This window comes from Pan paniscus, chromosome 2 (assembly GCF_029289425.2).
Source record: "Pan paniscus chromosome 2, NHGRI_mPanPan1-v2.0_pri, whole genome shotgun sequence".
In the NCBI taxonomy this organism is placed as follows: domain Eukaryota; kingdom Metazoa; phylum Chordata; class Mammalia; order Primates; family Hominidae; genus Pan; species Pan paniscus.
Window position 1 is genome coordinate 167,744,240 of NC_085926.1, and position 16,323 is coordinate 167,760,562.

The 16,323-nt window shown below is 43.7% G+C and overlaps 1 protein-coding gene across 1 annotated transcript in view; it reads right to left on the reverse strand.

Moving 5' to 3' along the window:
• The window catches only part of LRRC31 (leucine rich repeat containing 31), a 34,167-nt gene that overhangs the window by 10,414 nt on the left and 7,430 nt on the right, over positions 1-16,323 (reverse strand). Inside the window, exons 2-7 of the mRNA XM_003817674.5 lie at positions 11,400-11,543; positions 10,315-10,482; positions 6,469-6,636; positions 6,097-6,264; positions 4,575-4,742; positions 1,391-1,558 (exon numbers count right to left, since the gene is read on the reverse strand). Of these exons, the coding sequence (XP_003817722.1) occupies positions 1,391-1,558; positions 4,575-4,742; positions 6,097-6,264; positions 6,469-6,636; positions 10,315-10,482; positions 11,400-11,543 (984 nt within the window). The remainder of the gene's footprint in view (positions 1-1,390; positions 1,559-4,574; positions 4,743-6,096; positions 6,265-6,468; positions 6,637-10,314; positions 10,483-11,399; positions 11,544-16,323) is intronic.

The window sequence follows — 16,323 nt, forward strand, 5'->3', positions numbered from 1 at the left end:
GTCCTACTCCCAGCACTCCCTCAGCATCATTCATCCCATTGTCCACATGTCTGGATGGGGAAAAGTCCCAGGATATGTAGCCTTCAGCCCTGCTGTTCTAGGGCCCATGGACCCACCAGACAAGTCTAGGTATGCTTGAAGGGGTGCCTGTGAGCTCCCTAAAACCGATTACAGTTATTCTGTGGGGAAGAGTATGGTACATTTTCTGTACCCAAAACATCTGGAATTAGACTTTCTGAAATCAAATCCTGCCTCTGGCTCTTATGACCTTGGGTTACCTCATGTACTTAACATCTCTGTGCTTCAGTTTCCTTGTCTGCAAAGTATAAAATGGAACAATGGCACATGCCTTATACAGTTATAAGAGTTAAATTGGTGAATGCATGTAAAGTTCTTGGAAAGGGGCCTGGCACATAGGATATGCTCAATAAATGTCAGTTGTTAAGTTCTGCCCACTTGGTGACAAGTACAGTGTCAGCAAGTAAGAGGAGATATTTTGAAACAAAGAGACTTGGTAGCACTTTTCCAAATCGATCACCCAGGGAAACAGTAGTTTGTGCACACAGTGCTGGGGTCCCCAACACCACCTCCCTTTACTTGCTGACACTAAACTTGTCACCAAATGGGCAGAACTTTCAGATTCAGTAGGTTCCTGATGTAGGCTGGGGTATATCTGTGACCTTAAGGCATACCCAGATTCCTGAGACAGCACATAAATCCTGTTCGGAGTGATTGCTTGGCAGTTACCTAGGCTCACACTCTAGTAAATGGCTCACTTTCCCATCAGATCCATAGCAATCCCAACTCATATTGACACCTCCACAAAATTACAAGTTACCATGGATATGGTCATCCCAGGTTGGTTATACACACATTAAATTTTAAATGTTAAATCTGCACATACCATGACCAGGCACGGTGGCTCACACCTATAACCCCAGCACTTTGGGAGGCCCAGGAGGGTGGATCACTTGAAGTCAGGAGTTTGAGACCAGGCTCGACAACATGGTGAAACCCTGTCTCTACTAAAAATACAAAAATTAGTCAGATGTGGTGACGTGCACCTGTGATCCCAGCTACTCAGGAGGCAGGAGAATCACTTAAACCTGGGAAGCGGAGGTTGCAGTGAGCCAAGGTCACGCCACTGCACTCCAGTCTGGGTGACAATCTGTCTCAAAATACAAACAACAACAACAACAAAAAACCCTCCACATACTAGAATCATTTTTATGGACTTTCAGAAGGTCACTTTTAAGAAGGCATATGTCCTGAAAAGAAGACAAATTAGTACTTCGCAAACTGGCTGAGCCTTGGAATGAAATGCAGGGAAAAAGAAGTCTCCCTCGCACATTATTGCATGGTTCCTGCAGGGATCTGGGAAATCTCTTACCAAGAGCTGTAAAAGTCTCACTCTCCAAAGCACAGTTGTTGATAACTAATGACTTCAATGCTGGTAAAAATCGGAGCCTGCTGAGTAAGTTTTCAGAAGAACTGCCCATCTTTTTGTTGGCTGATAAATCCAATTCTTGAAGATTTGAAAGTAAAGGAATGACCTGGGCTGTTAAAAATATCAACAGTGACATGTTTTAGGCACCATCTCACAGGGAGTCTTCTGGGTGTTTGGTTCCCACAATCTGTTTAATCTGTCAGTCAATACAGCTCTCCCCACCCCGGCCCTCCCTCCCTTATATACCCCAAACCAGCCTCTTCCCAGCATGCTGCTTGGGCTTTCTTACTTCCAAGCCCCTTTTCAGGCTAGAAGAGCAAAGGCTGTGGAGACAGAGAACTAGATCTTGGATCTGCTACTAAAGAACTGTGTGATTTTGGACAAGTTAATTAACGTCTCTGAACCTTAGCCTTCTCAACTCTAATACTCTTAGCCCTCTCGGCAGGGCACAGTGGCTCACTGCCTGTAATCCCAGCACTTTGGGAGGCTGAGGCGGGTGGATCACGAGGTCAGGAGATCGAGACCATCCTGGCTAACATGGTGAAACTCCGTCTCTACTAAAAAAAAAAAAAAAAATTAGCCGGGCGTGGTGTTAGGCGCCTGTAGTCCCAGCTACTCGGGAGGCTGAGGCAGGAGAATGGCGTGAACCCGGGAGGCGGAGCTTGCAGTGAGCCGAGATTGCGCCACCGCACTCCAGCCCGGGCGACAGAGTGAGACTCCATCTCAAAAAATAAAAAAAAAAAAAACTCTTAGCCTTCTCTATTTCACGTGGTCATTGGGAAGGTAAAATGACTTGGTAAAGGTAAAGTGCTTGGTATAGTGCCTGGCACATACTAACTGCTCAATTAATGTTTGAAATTATAATTCTTTTCTCAGAATGTAAGTACCAGTAAGGCAATGAAAACAAGCCATCAGAACAGACACCTATTGGTAACGGCACTGGGTCCTGAGGGGCCCAGCTAGGAATTACCCTCGTTCGCTGTCTTTTGGCTACTTTTCTGGCCTTTGCCCCAACTATTACCAAGGCAGAAAATGCAGTATGCTGGATCTCTACAAAGCTGGCTTACCTCCTTGAAGCCTTCCAGGGTCACCCACACCAAAGTAACCCCTTGGTCACTATCACATCACCATATTTTATTTTCACAGCACCCAGCATTATGTGATATTTTCTTGTTGATATATTTGTTTTCTGTCTTCCCTCACTAAAGGCAAGCTCTGTGTTATAGGAACTATCTCACTCCCAGAATGGGAATCAGTACCTGAAACATCAGAGGTACAAATGTTTGTGGGAGGAGGGAGAGAGGTCAGGGGAAAGAAAGGGGAAAGGCAGGGAAGGCAGATAGATGGGCACTTGTAAAGTCAACAGGTGTAACTATTTCTCCCTCTTCCAACCCCCTCAGCACTTTGTATTTCACCATGTAGTTTGGGTATGCATCGGTTTACTCCTGCCCTTGCCATACCGAAGCTCCCTGAGAGTTGGGATTTTCTGTAGCCCCTGGCACGGTGCCCCACACCATTAGAGGATTCATCAGTAGTTATTGCTTAAAGGATCTATAATTCCATTTCTTTGGAGCAATTTACAATGATCGGATAAAAGAATGTTCAATTATTTAACAGCATAAAGTATAAAGCAGGATGTATTTTCATTTCCATCTTTTCAGAATTAAGCAGAAGGAAAGCAATGCAATTCATTACAGTTATCAAATAATTATTAGTTTTCCAGGGCCATTCACCCATGTCAGTGGCTGTGAACCTAGGTAAGGAAAGCTTAGTCCTCCGTTATACTAGTGGGAACAATTGAGGTTCTCCAGCACTGAGGAGCAAAATGAGATGTGGTATTCATGTTATTTAGTTGTACCAAGGGAATCTGGTGGGCTAATAACTCTGAATGTCTTCCTAGGTATGACGCTCAGGCTATGATAAGTAAAGGGGATGTTAGGAACCCATAATGCTTCACGCAAAGCTCAAAAAGGGATTAGTTTGTCATTTTTAAATCTTCATGAAAGTCTTGAATTCTTCCCATTTTCCCAAATTGAGAGATAAGAGTCTGAAAGATAATTTAGCAAGTTTAAAAAGATAGATGTATTAGACCTAGAAACATATTTTACGGTCTTCCTCCCCAAATTGTACTATAAACAACCAGAAACTCACTTTTATTCTCATTGTACACTCATTCATTCATTCATTCACATATTCAACATGCATTTACTTGGTGCCAACCATGTGCAGGTGCCTGTGCTTGAGCAGTGGGGAGATGCCAAACGAGACACCTCTAGCCTGGAATTGCCCATGACCTGGGGAGAGAGAGCATGGGCAAAGGGCCCAAGGCCAGAGCATGCCTGGCATGTCTGAGAATCAGCGAGGTCAGTGGCCAGGGTGGAGTCTGTGAGGAGGAGGGGGAGTGAATGAAGTCAGAGTGTTAGAGGACAGGGAGACCATTTGGGCTCTTGCAATAATCTAAGCATGAGATAACCGTGGCCTGGACCAGGGTAGTGGAGGTCTAGATGGTGAGCCATGGTCAGATGCTGGATGTACATTGAAGGCTTATTGTGGCCACAGGTGGGATAAAACCCTTAATCTCAAGGCTACGCTTGCTCTGTTATGGGAAATTGCATTTATATATTACATGTTGTAATTACAGAACTATGTTTGCAGTAGGAAAATAAGTGTAGTTGCCCAAAGCAGTAACGTACAGCCATCACGCGCCACCCTGCTGACTCTTTTTCTGTAACTTCATTTGTATCTGAGTGGTTTCACTTCACTTGTTATTCAGAAAGCCTCGATACCCTTTGTGTTGACGTTTGGTTACAGGTATGTAACCTGTTTGTAATCAACTTTGTGACACTAAGAGATTTATTTCTAAACAGCAACATAAATTCAAAATTTTCCCTAAGTGCCAAATCTATCATTTGCAGACATGTATGGGTGGAACTGAGATTCACTAACATTTACTGGGCGTTTAATACATGCCAAGTACTACATTGGGGCACTCACAGAACTTTTATGAATTGATCTTTCCAATAACTTCAAAAGAAGTAAATTTAAGTGTACATATTAAAATTTCCAAGTTTCCAAATATAGGCCAAGATTCCAAAAGTCTTTCCTTTGCTCTGCAATATATACTTACTCAGTAACATCACGTCATCTGCTGTTAGTGAGCACTGGTGAAGATCTAGGACTCGTAGATGCTTTAGCATGACCAACTGAGCCGGCGAGTCTTCAAAACCTCCACCTAGATCCTTATTGCAGGAAAGATCTAATTTCCTCAGCTCACCCAAATACCTAAAAGCAGCATCTACAAAGAAAGTCAGAATCCCATTCTGGTAGCTGGACACAGTGGTGTACCTATAGTCCCAGCTGCTAGGGAGACCAAGGCAGGAGGATTGCTTGAGCCCCGGAGTTCGAGTCCAGCTTGGGCAGCATAGTGAGATCCATCTCTTAAAAAAAGAAAAACCGGGCTGGGCGTGATGACTCCCATCTGTAATCCTAGGACTTTGGGAGGCTGAGAGGGTGGATCACAGGGTCAGGAGTTCAAGACCAGCCTGGCCAAGATGGTGAAACCCCATCTCTGCTACCATTCTGACATATTGCAAGGTGGTAAGAAGGTGTGGAACAGGGGTGGGGCCATGGTGCAGTAAGGGAGGCTGAGGGAACACACTGTGTTCACAAAAGACAAAAGGAGGAATAAGTGTAGACTTCCTACCATCTGGCCCTCTGTGAACCCGACCATGATTTCACACACCCGCTTCCTAAGATCTGCATACATTGCCAAAGGTTTTGACATGAATCCTGCAACTACACTTGAGCATCCTCTCCTATTACACTTGAGCATTGGAGTTTATGTAGATTTTTAGACTTATTCAAGCTGCCAGTGAATATTACAGGTTCCGTAAGTTGAAGGGGAAACACAATATCATTTCCTATTGTCCGTTAATATGGATACTATATACAGGGGAGTAAGTTTTAACTGTGGACGCCATCAAAGCCGTTCTTTTTATCAGTACCGATTCCTTCCTACTACTGAGCAAAAAATAATGCTGACACTTTCAAAAGAGAAAACCTAGTAGTTCTAGCAGCAAAGAAACTTTATTTTTCCCAGTGTTTATCTTAACCTAAAATATACTGGCCTTTTCAGAGTCAGTCATATTAAAGGCTTATTTTTATAATCATGAAAGTGTATGTTCTCTGTAAAATATTTAGAAAATAAATAAAATATAAAATATGTATATATTTTTGAGATGGAGTCCCTTCTGTCACCCACATCGGCTCACTGCAACCTCACCTCCTGAGTTCAAGCGATTTCTCCTGCCTCAGCCTCCCAAGTAGCTGGGATTACAGGCGCACGTGCCACCACGCCCAACTAATTTTTGTATTTTTAGTAGAGGTGGGGTTTCACCATGTTGGCCAGCTGGTCTCAAACTCCTGATCTCAAGTGATCCGCCTGCCTCAGCCTCCCAAAGTGCTGGGATTGCAGATGTAAGCCACTGTGCCCAGCCTAAAGGAGATTTCAATTACCCATAATCTTATTCCCCAGCACAACCACTGTTTATATTTTGCTATATTTCCTAGTAACTTTTCAATATATATATTTATATGTATATCATATATAATTATACATGTAATCTTAAATCCAGCCATTGTTAACTCACCCAATATTTTGACACTCTTTTGTGATAATCCACATGAATGTAACTTCAGTACTTTCAGATTTGAGGTGCTTTTTAATCCCTGAGCAATACTGTTCAGACTGCCAACAATGTCTCTGTTGATGGAAAGATCAAGTACTTCGAGACTTTGCAGCATAGGTAGCAGTTGACCTAGAAGGAAAGAAATCCAAATAAGAAGGGTAGGTAGGAGGGGAGTGGAGTTTTACATCACCTGGGGATATAGTGACGTAAAACTCCACTCCCCTCCTACATACCCTTCTTTAAATTCAGAATAAGACAAAACACAGCAAACTTAGATTCCCAAGCTATCCAGTGGGCATCTTCACTTTTTTTTTCTCTTCAAATTCCACTTACCCAGAAATGTCCCATCTTCTGACGTGAGGGAGCAATCCACAAGCTCAATCATTTGTATCTTGCTCCCTTTTTGGAACTTCTGAAGGATCAGAGGCAAATTTCCTCCCACTTTACTGTTCCAAGACAAATTTAGCTCTTCAAGTTCAGGAATCATCTCAAGTGCTTCTCCTGTTAACAAATGGCCCGAAAATTCTGTTGGTCACTAGTCAGAAAAGCAGGGAATTCATTTCAGAATCAGCACAACCATGATTAATGGAGTGTGGAAACTGGGCCAGGGTACTGTCCTGTTTGGCACCGAGGAACAGAGAGAAGGAAAGAACCCAATTCCTTCATAGCAGGGTGTGCTTCTCTAGATTTACAGGCACAGTCATTCTAATCCCTCCAAAATTCTGAAGCCATGCGTATGAGCTAAACAATTGTTGTTGTAGAAAAATCCACCTATTGGTAGGGTGGTTTTAGGAAGCTGCTTTTGTGGTGGTTCATCTGCTTTCCCTTAGCCCCTCTCTCTGGGATCAGCATTTCTGAGAAGTTTGACCAGGGATAGAAGTGAGGCAAAGCAGATAACTGGCCACCACAGAGGTAAAGCTCTCTCCAATGTCAAGAATATCACATGCCTATATATATATATACACACACACACACACACATGTATATATATACACATATATATACACACACATATACATATACATATATATATATGAGGAATATCACATGCAACCTGAACTGACCACTACAGAGAGAAACTAATAATAGAGCATCAGGCACTAGAAGCTTATAACAGCTGTGCTGCCTTAAGGGGTAAAGGAGGGTGCAGTGACACAGGGATGAAAACTAACATTTCTGAAACCATTACACACTGGAAAGCTCCCAGGGCTGCAGAGTGGAGGCTGGGAGAGAATAGGAGAAGTGACCAGACAGATCTGTCCTTAGGAATGATTTTCACTGCCTTGCGGGTAGACACATACATGGAAAATGTACTTTCTCAATGTGCAAACAATTAAGCATTCTGGCAAGTCCCCTGTATCTAGAACCCTCTTTACTACCTGTCCCTGGGTTTGAACTTCTACCATGGTTTATTCATTCCATGGATTAAGGTTTTAGAAGTCCAGGAACCCCATGCTAAAATGCATATTCCCCAGGAGTTATAGCATCTTAAGCCAGCAATGAACAGGCATCATTTTTTGTGCTATTACCAGTCAATTGGGGGTGACTTTCGATAGCCCTGAGGTGTTCCCCAGGATCAGGGAGAAAGAGCTCATGATTGATTAGTTATGTCTGCAGTGGTCATGGTACTGGAGTGCCATGCATTTGCCACTCAGTACTAAACTATTATAATGGGTGTAACAATTTTGAAATGCCTTCTGATTTATGTTCTCTTATCAAGAAACCATTTATTTTCCCTATACCCCATCTGCATTAAGGTTGAGTGAAGAAGATAGAGTATGGGTGATAGGTAAGCCCCTCCTGATGGGAGAGGATGCAGAAGTCCTTCCAGAGAAGAAATAACTCTGGGAGAGGGAAAAGGGTGCAAACATCAGAACAACAACAGTGCAGACTCCCTCCTCAACCAGGTAAGTTTGGAACAGGTCCCAGGGCAGAAATTTCATTTTCTTGTTTTCTAAAGATGGAGGATCAGGAAAAAGATCAGGTTAATCACAGAAAATAAGAAAGTTGTCTTTTCACACCTGAGTAATGGTATGTTAAAATTGTGAGTCTGCTACATGATAACCAGCTGCTTAATGTGGGGCTAAACTCATCATGTAAACCCACAGAAAGGTGGTTTTAGATGACAGAATGGAGAAAGAAGGACTATCAGTTATTGAGCACCTATTATGCACCAGGCATGCAGTAGGCACTTTACAGAAATTGTTTAATCCTTGCAACAATTTTTTGAGAGGGAGGTTATCCCTATTTCAGATATAAGAAAACCGAGGCTCAGAAATTTAAATTATTTGTTCATGTTCACAAAGCTAGTTAAAAGTGGCACTAGAGGCTGGGCATGGTGGCTTACACCTGTAATCCTAGCACTTTGGGAGGCCAAGGCGGGCAGATCACTTGAAGTCAGGAGTTCAAAACCAGCCTGGCCAGCATGGTGAAACCCTGTCTCTACTAAAAATACAAAAAAATTAGCCAGGCATGGTGGTACATGCCTGTAATCCCAGCTACTTGGGAGGCTGAGGCAGGATAATCAGTTGAACCCAGGAGGCGGAGGTTTCAGTGAGCCAAGATTGTACCACTGCACTCCAGCCTGGGTGACAAGAATGAAATGCCATCTCAAAAAAAAAGGGGGGGGTGGGGGATGGGCACTAGGATTTGAAGTAGGATCTACTAAAAATAAAAAAAAAAACAAAATAATTACAAAAATTAGCCAGGCATGGTGGTGCACGCCTAAAACACAAAAAAATACAAAAAATTAGCCGGGCATGGTGGTGCACTCCTGTAATCCCAGCTACTTGGGAGGCTGAGGCAGGAGAATCACTTGAACCCGGGAGGCAGAGGTTTCAGTGAGCCAAGATTGCACCACTGCACTCCAGCCTGGGTGACAAGAATGAAACACCGTCTCAAAAAAAAAAGGCCGGGGGAGCGGGTGGGCACTAGGATTTGAAGTAGGATCTGGCCAACCTGAGATGTGTAATGTTTCTCCTCAGCTACAGGAGGCATGGGCCGGGGGACGTCAGCTGCCCCCATTTCCAGGGAGAGACTGACAAGCGGAGATATTTGGCATAAAATGTGTTGTTTTTACAGAAATCTTTAAATAGCTGTAAAGGATTAAAATAAGTCATGAAAATAAGAAACTTTACATCAAAAGAAGAATAAAAAGTATCAAAGACATCTAATAAACCAGCAAGCATTTTAGTACAGCAGTTGGATAAGTAGAATGACTGTGTACAAATTTAATCCTATGAAACTAACTTAATGGAGGTTCTAGTTCTAGTTAAACTATTAACTTAAAAATCTTGTTTTGTTTAATGTTTCAAAATGTGGGTGGGAAAATAGAAGAGAGAAGTATTCTTTTGGAATTGTAAAAGAACTTAATTCTTGTCTACTCTAACTCCTCTATTTTACACATGAAGTAACAGACCCAGTGTAAGCATGTTTTACAGTAACCTCCATTTAAACTACATGAGGCTGGACACGGTGGCTCACGCCTATAATCTCAACACTTTGGGAGGCCAAGGTGAGTGGATTCCCTGAGGTCAGACGTTCGAGACCAGCCTGGCCAACATGGTGAAACCCCCATCTCTACTAAAAATACAAAAATTAGCCAGGTGTGATGGTTCACACCTGTAATCCCAGCTACTTGGAAGGCTGAGGCAGGAGAATTGCTTGAACCTGGGAGGCAGAGGTTGCAGTGAGCCGAGACTGCACCACTGCACTCCAGCCTGGGCAACAGAGTGAGCCTCTATCTCAAAAAAATAAAAATAAAAATAAATAAATAAATAAACTCCATGAAAGCAGGGACCTGGTCAGCCTTGTTCTTTTTTTTTTTTTCTTTTTCTTTTTTTTTCTTTTCTTTTTTTTTGTTTGGAGATGGAGTCTCACTCTGTCACCTAGGCTGGTGTGCAGTGGCACGATCTCGGCTCACTGCAACTTCCGCCTCCCAGGTTCAAGCGATCCTCCTGCCTCAGCTTCCTGAGTAGCTGGGATTACAGGCGCCCACCACCACACCCGGCTAACTTTTTGTATTTTAGTAGAGACAGGGTTTCACCATGTTGCCCAGGCTGTTCTCGAACTCCTGAGCTCAGGCAATCCGCCAGCCTCAGCCTCCCAAAGTGTTAGGATTACAGGTGTGAGCCACGGCGCCCGGCCGAATCCATCTTTTAAGAAATGCATTCATCATACCCAGTGCTTGAACATCGTCAGTGGTGAGTCTGCAGCTACCCAGCCTCAAGATTTTTAACTTGCTGACCAGATGCATTTGCTGAGTGATGGAAAGGAGGGTTCCACCTACAAAACCATTCCAGGAGATATCCAGTTCTTCCAAGTCTGGGAGAAAAGGCAGCAAGGCAACTAGAAGTGAACAGAAGAAAATACAGATATGTGTATGTGACTTGTGATTTGTAGTAAATAAAATGCAATGCTTACATACACAGGATATAGTTTTACACTGTAAGAGAATAGACAGTGGTGGGCACGCTGACTTTTGGCAAAGCAGGGAGCCCTCAGCTGTACAACTGGAGAAATTGTGATGTTTACATTTTCTATTTCTTGGGATGTTTTCTATTTCTGCCAAATAACTGCAGTCTGAAAATGCAGGAGTGTGTCTGTAAGATTTCATACAGCCTCTTTTCCTAAACTCAGCTGAAGTCTTCAAAACTTGAGGAAGGATCAATTAACTTGTTTTTCTTTTCCTTTTTTTCAGATGGAGTCTCGATCTGTCGCCAGGCTGGAGTGCAGTGGCACGATCTTGGCTCACTGCAACCTCCGCCTCCCAGGTTCAACGAATTCTCTGCCTCAGCCTCCCGAGTGGCTGGGATTACAGGCACCCGCCACCACGCCTGGCTAATTTTTGTATTTTTAGTAGAGACGGGGTTTCACCATCTTGGCCAGGCTGGTCTTGAACTCCTAACCCCGTGATTCACCCGCCTCGCCCTCCCAAAGAGCTGGGATTACAGGCGTGAGCCACTGCGCCTGGCCTTTTTCTTTAAAAAAAAAAAAAATGCCTACTCGGGAGGCTGAGGCAGGAGAATGGCGGGAACCCGGGAGGCGGAGCTTGCAGTGAGCTGAGATGCGTCACTGCACTCCAGCCTGGGTGACAGAGCGAGACTCCGTCTCAAAAAAAAAAAAAAAAGCGATGCTGTTTCTGCAATTGTCTGGGACCACTCAGCAGACTTGGGGTTACCAGGTGGGTAGCTGAGTATGTTTTATCTGCTTATCTCAATGGAAAGGCCCTATCTTCCTCTATGCAAAGTCTACTGCATACAGACCCATTTCTTTCATGTCCGCTGTTGTTAATCCACAGTTATTCAAATCTAGACACTTGTTGACAGCCTTTTTGCCCAGCTTCTGCAGGAAATGCTCATTTTTCTCCATACTGGATCTCCATTCCATTTCTGAACTGAGAGGCTTAGCTGTGTGATAAGCATAAAAAAGAATTTGCTGTTAATTATGGATGTATTAAAGATGCATAATGACCACAATCAGACAAGTGAAAAGACTGCATAACTCTGAATTGCTCCTTGATAAAAACCTCAACTCAGAGGCAGAGCCATTTACTAGGGACAAAGCTTAACTAACCACTGTTCCTGCCACCAGGTGCCCAGACACTGCTTCAGGAGCCTGAGGAACTTGGTGGCTTTTCTATCATGACCTGACCTGGGCTTCTCAGCATGAAGACAGAGCTGCATTCCTGGGTGAGAAGTAAACCTGTCAGCCCGGCTTTTGAGATGCTTGCTTACTTGAAGGGCACACATATCTTTGGTGGATGCAACTGCTAGGGAGGAAGCAGAGATACTTGCCTCCTCAAACCAAACAGGTGAAGAAGGGAAAGCATTGAAATCACCATCAGGGAGCTTCAAATGGCCACACGGAGTGAGTGGAATTCTTGCCGGTCAGTTCCTAGACCATTCAATCGGCAAACACGAATCCAGAGAAACTAGGCCTGGGAGAGCTTTTGCTTTTTCTCAACTCCTGCCAGAAAGTGAATTTGGAAAGCCTCATTTGTCCTCCTTGTTATTAGGGACTACTGTGGCACCCTCACCAGCTTCCTCTGTAATAACACTCTAATAACATGATAGTGGCTGGGCACGGTGCCTCACACCTGTAATCCTAGTACTTTGGGAGGATGAGGTGGGCGGATCACGAGGTCAGGAGATCAACACCATCCTGGCCAACATGGTGAAATGCTGTCTCTACTAAAATACAAAAAATTAGCGGGGCGTGGTGGTGCACACCTGTAGTCCCAGCTACTCAGGAGGCTGAGGCAGGGGAATCTCTTGAACCCAGGAGGCAGAGATTGCAGTAAGCTGAGATTGTGCCACTTCACACCAGCCTGGCAACAGAGAGAGACTGCATCTAAAACAAAAAAAAGAAAAAAAAAGATAGCACTATAATAATAAAAGCTATCATTTTATTGAGCACCTGTTATGTACTCGTTCTTTGCCTACTTGCAGGTGCCAGCATTTCTTTTTTCTTTCTTTTTTTTTTTGTTGGTGGGGATGGAGTCTCACTCTGTCACCTAGGTTAGAGTGCAGTGGCACAGTCTCAGCTCACTGCAACCTCCACCTCCCAGGTTCAAGCAATTCTCCTGCCTCAGCCTCCCGAGTAGCTGGGACTACAAGCGCCTGCCACCACGCCCGGCTAATTTTTGTATTTTTAGTAGAGATGAGGGGTTCGCCATGTTGGCCAGGCTGGTCTCGAACTCCTGACCTCAGGTGATCCACCTACCCGGGCTCCCAAAGTGCTGGGATTACAGGCGTGAGTCACCATGGCCGGCCAGGTGCCAGCATTTAAGACATACATAAAACACATCATACTTTTCTAAGGAAAAATGAATATATATGTACTGACAGTGATTTTAAAGTGATTTTTGTAAGTGAAATATACAATTTTAAACATATAGATTATGTATATTGAAGTCCAATAGGAAATAATAAGTTCTGGAATGAGCAGTAATATTTTATTAACCCTGACAAAAAGGTGTAAGACAACATAGCTAAGAAGAAATACATTGGTACCTGTGAAAATTAAAAGATAGTAGGTTTGCAGTAGTAATAAATTTAGACCAAATGATTAGCAGGATAATAAAAACTACACCTGTAATCCACAGCAGTCTTGTGGCTTCCTGTTTGGTCTAAGAAAACCACACGTAGGATACGCGTCCTTGTTGGGATGCTTGGTGTTACCACATTTCACCAGTAGGAGGCAGCAGCACCCACCATTTAACCTTTCACTCTCGCCTTCCACTTTTATGGCACATTGGACACAAGGCATTTAATTTTGGGTAGAGTTGCCAGATTTAGGAAAAACAACAACAGGATGCCCAGTTAAATTTAAATTTTAAATCGACAAGGAATTGTTTTATTGTATGCCTCAACTGTTGCATGTATTTTCTCTGGCAACCCTAATTTTGGGTGGGGCAGAGCAGAATTGTGGATGGGAGACAGGGAGGGACTGCCTCTTAGGTGCCAGCAAGTACAGGACATTTTGTCTAAACGAGTCACAAACCATTTCATAGATTTGGAAACTTAGAGACACGATTAATTAGGAAGAAGCGGAGCCTGAATTTGAACCCAGAATAGTTTGTTCCAAAGCCTAGTGTGTGTGTGTGTTTTATTTTTGTATTTTAAAAAATTTCTCTGCATTGCATCTTATTGCTGTCTCTCTTTTGTTTTTAAGCTTTTTATCTCGACCTACAATCATCCTCAAGTTCCAGCCCCACCAAACCCACTCTTCTGTTTTCTCCTCAAGACACTGCTCTGTCAAGCATTTCCTTTACTGTCAAATGTTTGGAAAGAGTGGTTTCCACTTGCTGGCCCAACTCCTTCCCCACATTTACAAGCTAACCCTCTACCTTCTGGTTGCTACACTCCTCTATCCAAATACGTTGTTTCTCAAAGGTCACCAACAATAACCTACAAACTGACAGATGCAGAAATCTCTTCTCAGTCCACATCCCACTGGGTGCCCTGTCATGTTTGATGTGACTGACAAGTAAGCAGTACAGTCAAAAGACCTGGTCCAAATCACAGGTCTGTCCGAGGAACAAGTCACTCAACCTCTCTGAGCCTTGGTTTACTCATCTATGAAATGCCTGGTTCATTTCTCAAGAGCATCGTGATTTAAACTTACTGGAACCTCCTATGCACATGGTAATCTGCAGGGCCTTTTACCTGAGAGATATTTGGTAAATATTTGTTAAATGAGCAAACAATTGAATGAATGAATATTGGTTTTACAGTTCCTCAATTACCAAAATAAATCATCATGATAAATCTTTATCAAAACACTTAAATATAAGTGTGAGTACTAACTTATGAGACCCCTGGACATCTCCTCACAGATCATGTATTTCAATTTTTAAAAAATCTGTGAAACCGGCCAGGTGCGGTGGCTCATGCCTGTGATCCCAGCACTTAGGAAGGCCGAGGCAGGTGGATCACCTGAGGTCAGGAGTTCAAAAACCAGGCTGGCCAACATGGCAAAACACCGTCTCTATTAAAAATACAAAAATTTGCCAGGCATACTGGCATGCGCCTGTAATCCCAGCTACTTGGGAGGCTGAGGCAGGAGAATTGCTTGAGCCAAGATTGTCCCACTGCACTCCAGCCTGGGCAACAGAGCAAGACTCCATCTCAAAAAAAAAAACCTATGAAACCAAATTAGCCCAGTGTAGTGGCGGGTGCCTGTAGTCCCAGCTAGTAGGGAGGCTGAGGCACAAGAATCTCTTGAACCCGGGAGGTGGAGTTGCAGTGAGCCGAGATTGCGCCACTGTAGTCTAGCCTGGGCGACAGAGTAAGGCTCTATCTCAAAAAAAAAAAAGAAAAATTATATGAAGCCTTCTCTTCACAGGATACCTTATGTCACAGCTCAGTGTGTAGAACAAGTGAGTCAGGGCTGCTACAGCTAGGCTGGAGTGGGGTGGGAGGCACCCATGGGGGGCGCATTAGTAACCACACAGGAGCCGCTCTGTGGAGATTGAGGCCTTTTCCTAGCTGTGTTAGCTCTGAACAAAGCTCTCGGTTCTTAGTGCTCTAAGTTCCTTTCCGACTGAAATCTGTCAAGGTTTGTCAACCAAAACTCTCGACACTCATAAAACATTATTACACATTGGTAACATGGGTGGTACTGTACCAGGAACCAAGATAACAAGTTCCTGTTTTCAAAGAGCTGCCTGTTTAATGAAAGAGACAGCAAGAAAGCCACCGTTACCGTGTAGATGAGAAGTGGAGGCACGCAGGGGTGTGTGGTTCCACATTTCAGTGACAATAAGTACCTCAAGTCTGGTGATTCCAGGTCGGGGAGGAGGGTCTTGGGAAGTTTCCAAGAGAAACTGGTGCCTGGATTGCACCTTAAAGGAAGAGTGGGAGTCATCCAGGTGGGTGGACATGAGGGAGGGATAAGTCGGGGGGTTGCAGGGGAGGATGGTGACACGAGGGAACATCTTTCTAGCCACAAAGAACCACTCGCTGGGGATGGGAGAAGAATGTGGCCAGTCCAGGGAATTATAAGTTAATCAGAGGGCCACACGTAGAGGATGAGGGCGGCGCTGTGGTGGGAGGTGGGAGAAGGCAAAGGTCATAAAGAGATATCCAATATCCAACTGATCACTAATACCTTGAGGGCCATGCTTGGGAATATAGGTGAGAGAAACTCAGTGAAGGATTTTAAGCAGGCGAGAGACACCACCATATCTGTGGTTTAGAAAGAGCACTATGGCAGTGTAGAGGACAGATTGGCAAGAGAGCAAGACTGGAAGCAGAGAAACCAGTTAGGAAGCTATTGCTGTGGTCCAGGCAAGAGACAATGAGAGCTAGGCAGCAGCAATGGAGAGGAAGCACCAGGTGGGAGAGCTATTTAAGGACAGAATTAACATGACTCCAGGAGCCATAGAATTTTGGGAGAAATAGAAATGAAGAACCAAGCAGCTTGGGTGGTCAGTGTTGCACAGCAGGGATGACCCCGGCTTGGTTTTGCACTGTTAATTTAATCACGATTACATTCATTCATTAACTTCTTTCCTGATGCTCTAAATCACACTCTAGAACAAAAATGAACAATTTTCTGATAGAGATGGTTTTCTTTTAAAGACAGACTTTAATTTCCTATTTATAAAAACATACTTAAAATACATTTAATCTACTTGCTGCTAAAACTGTATTATTTTTGGCATTTGATGGCAAACAATCTGAT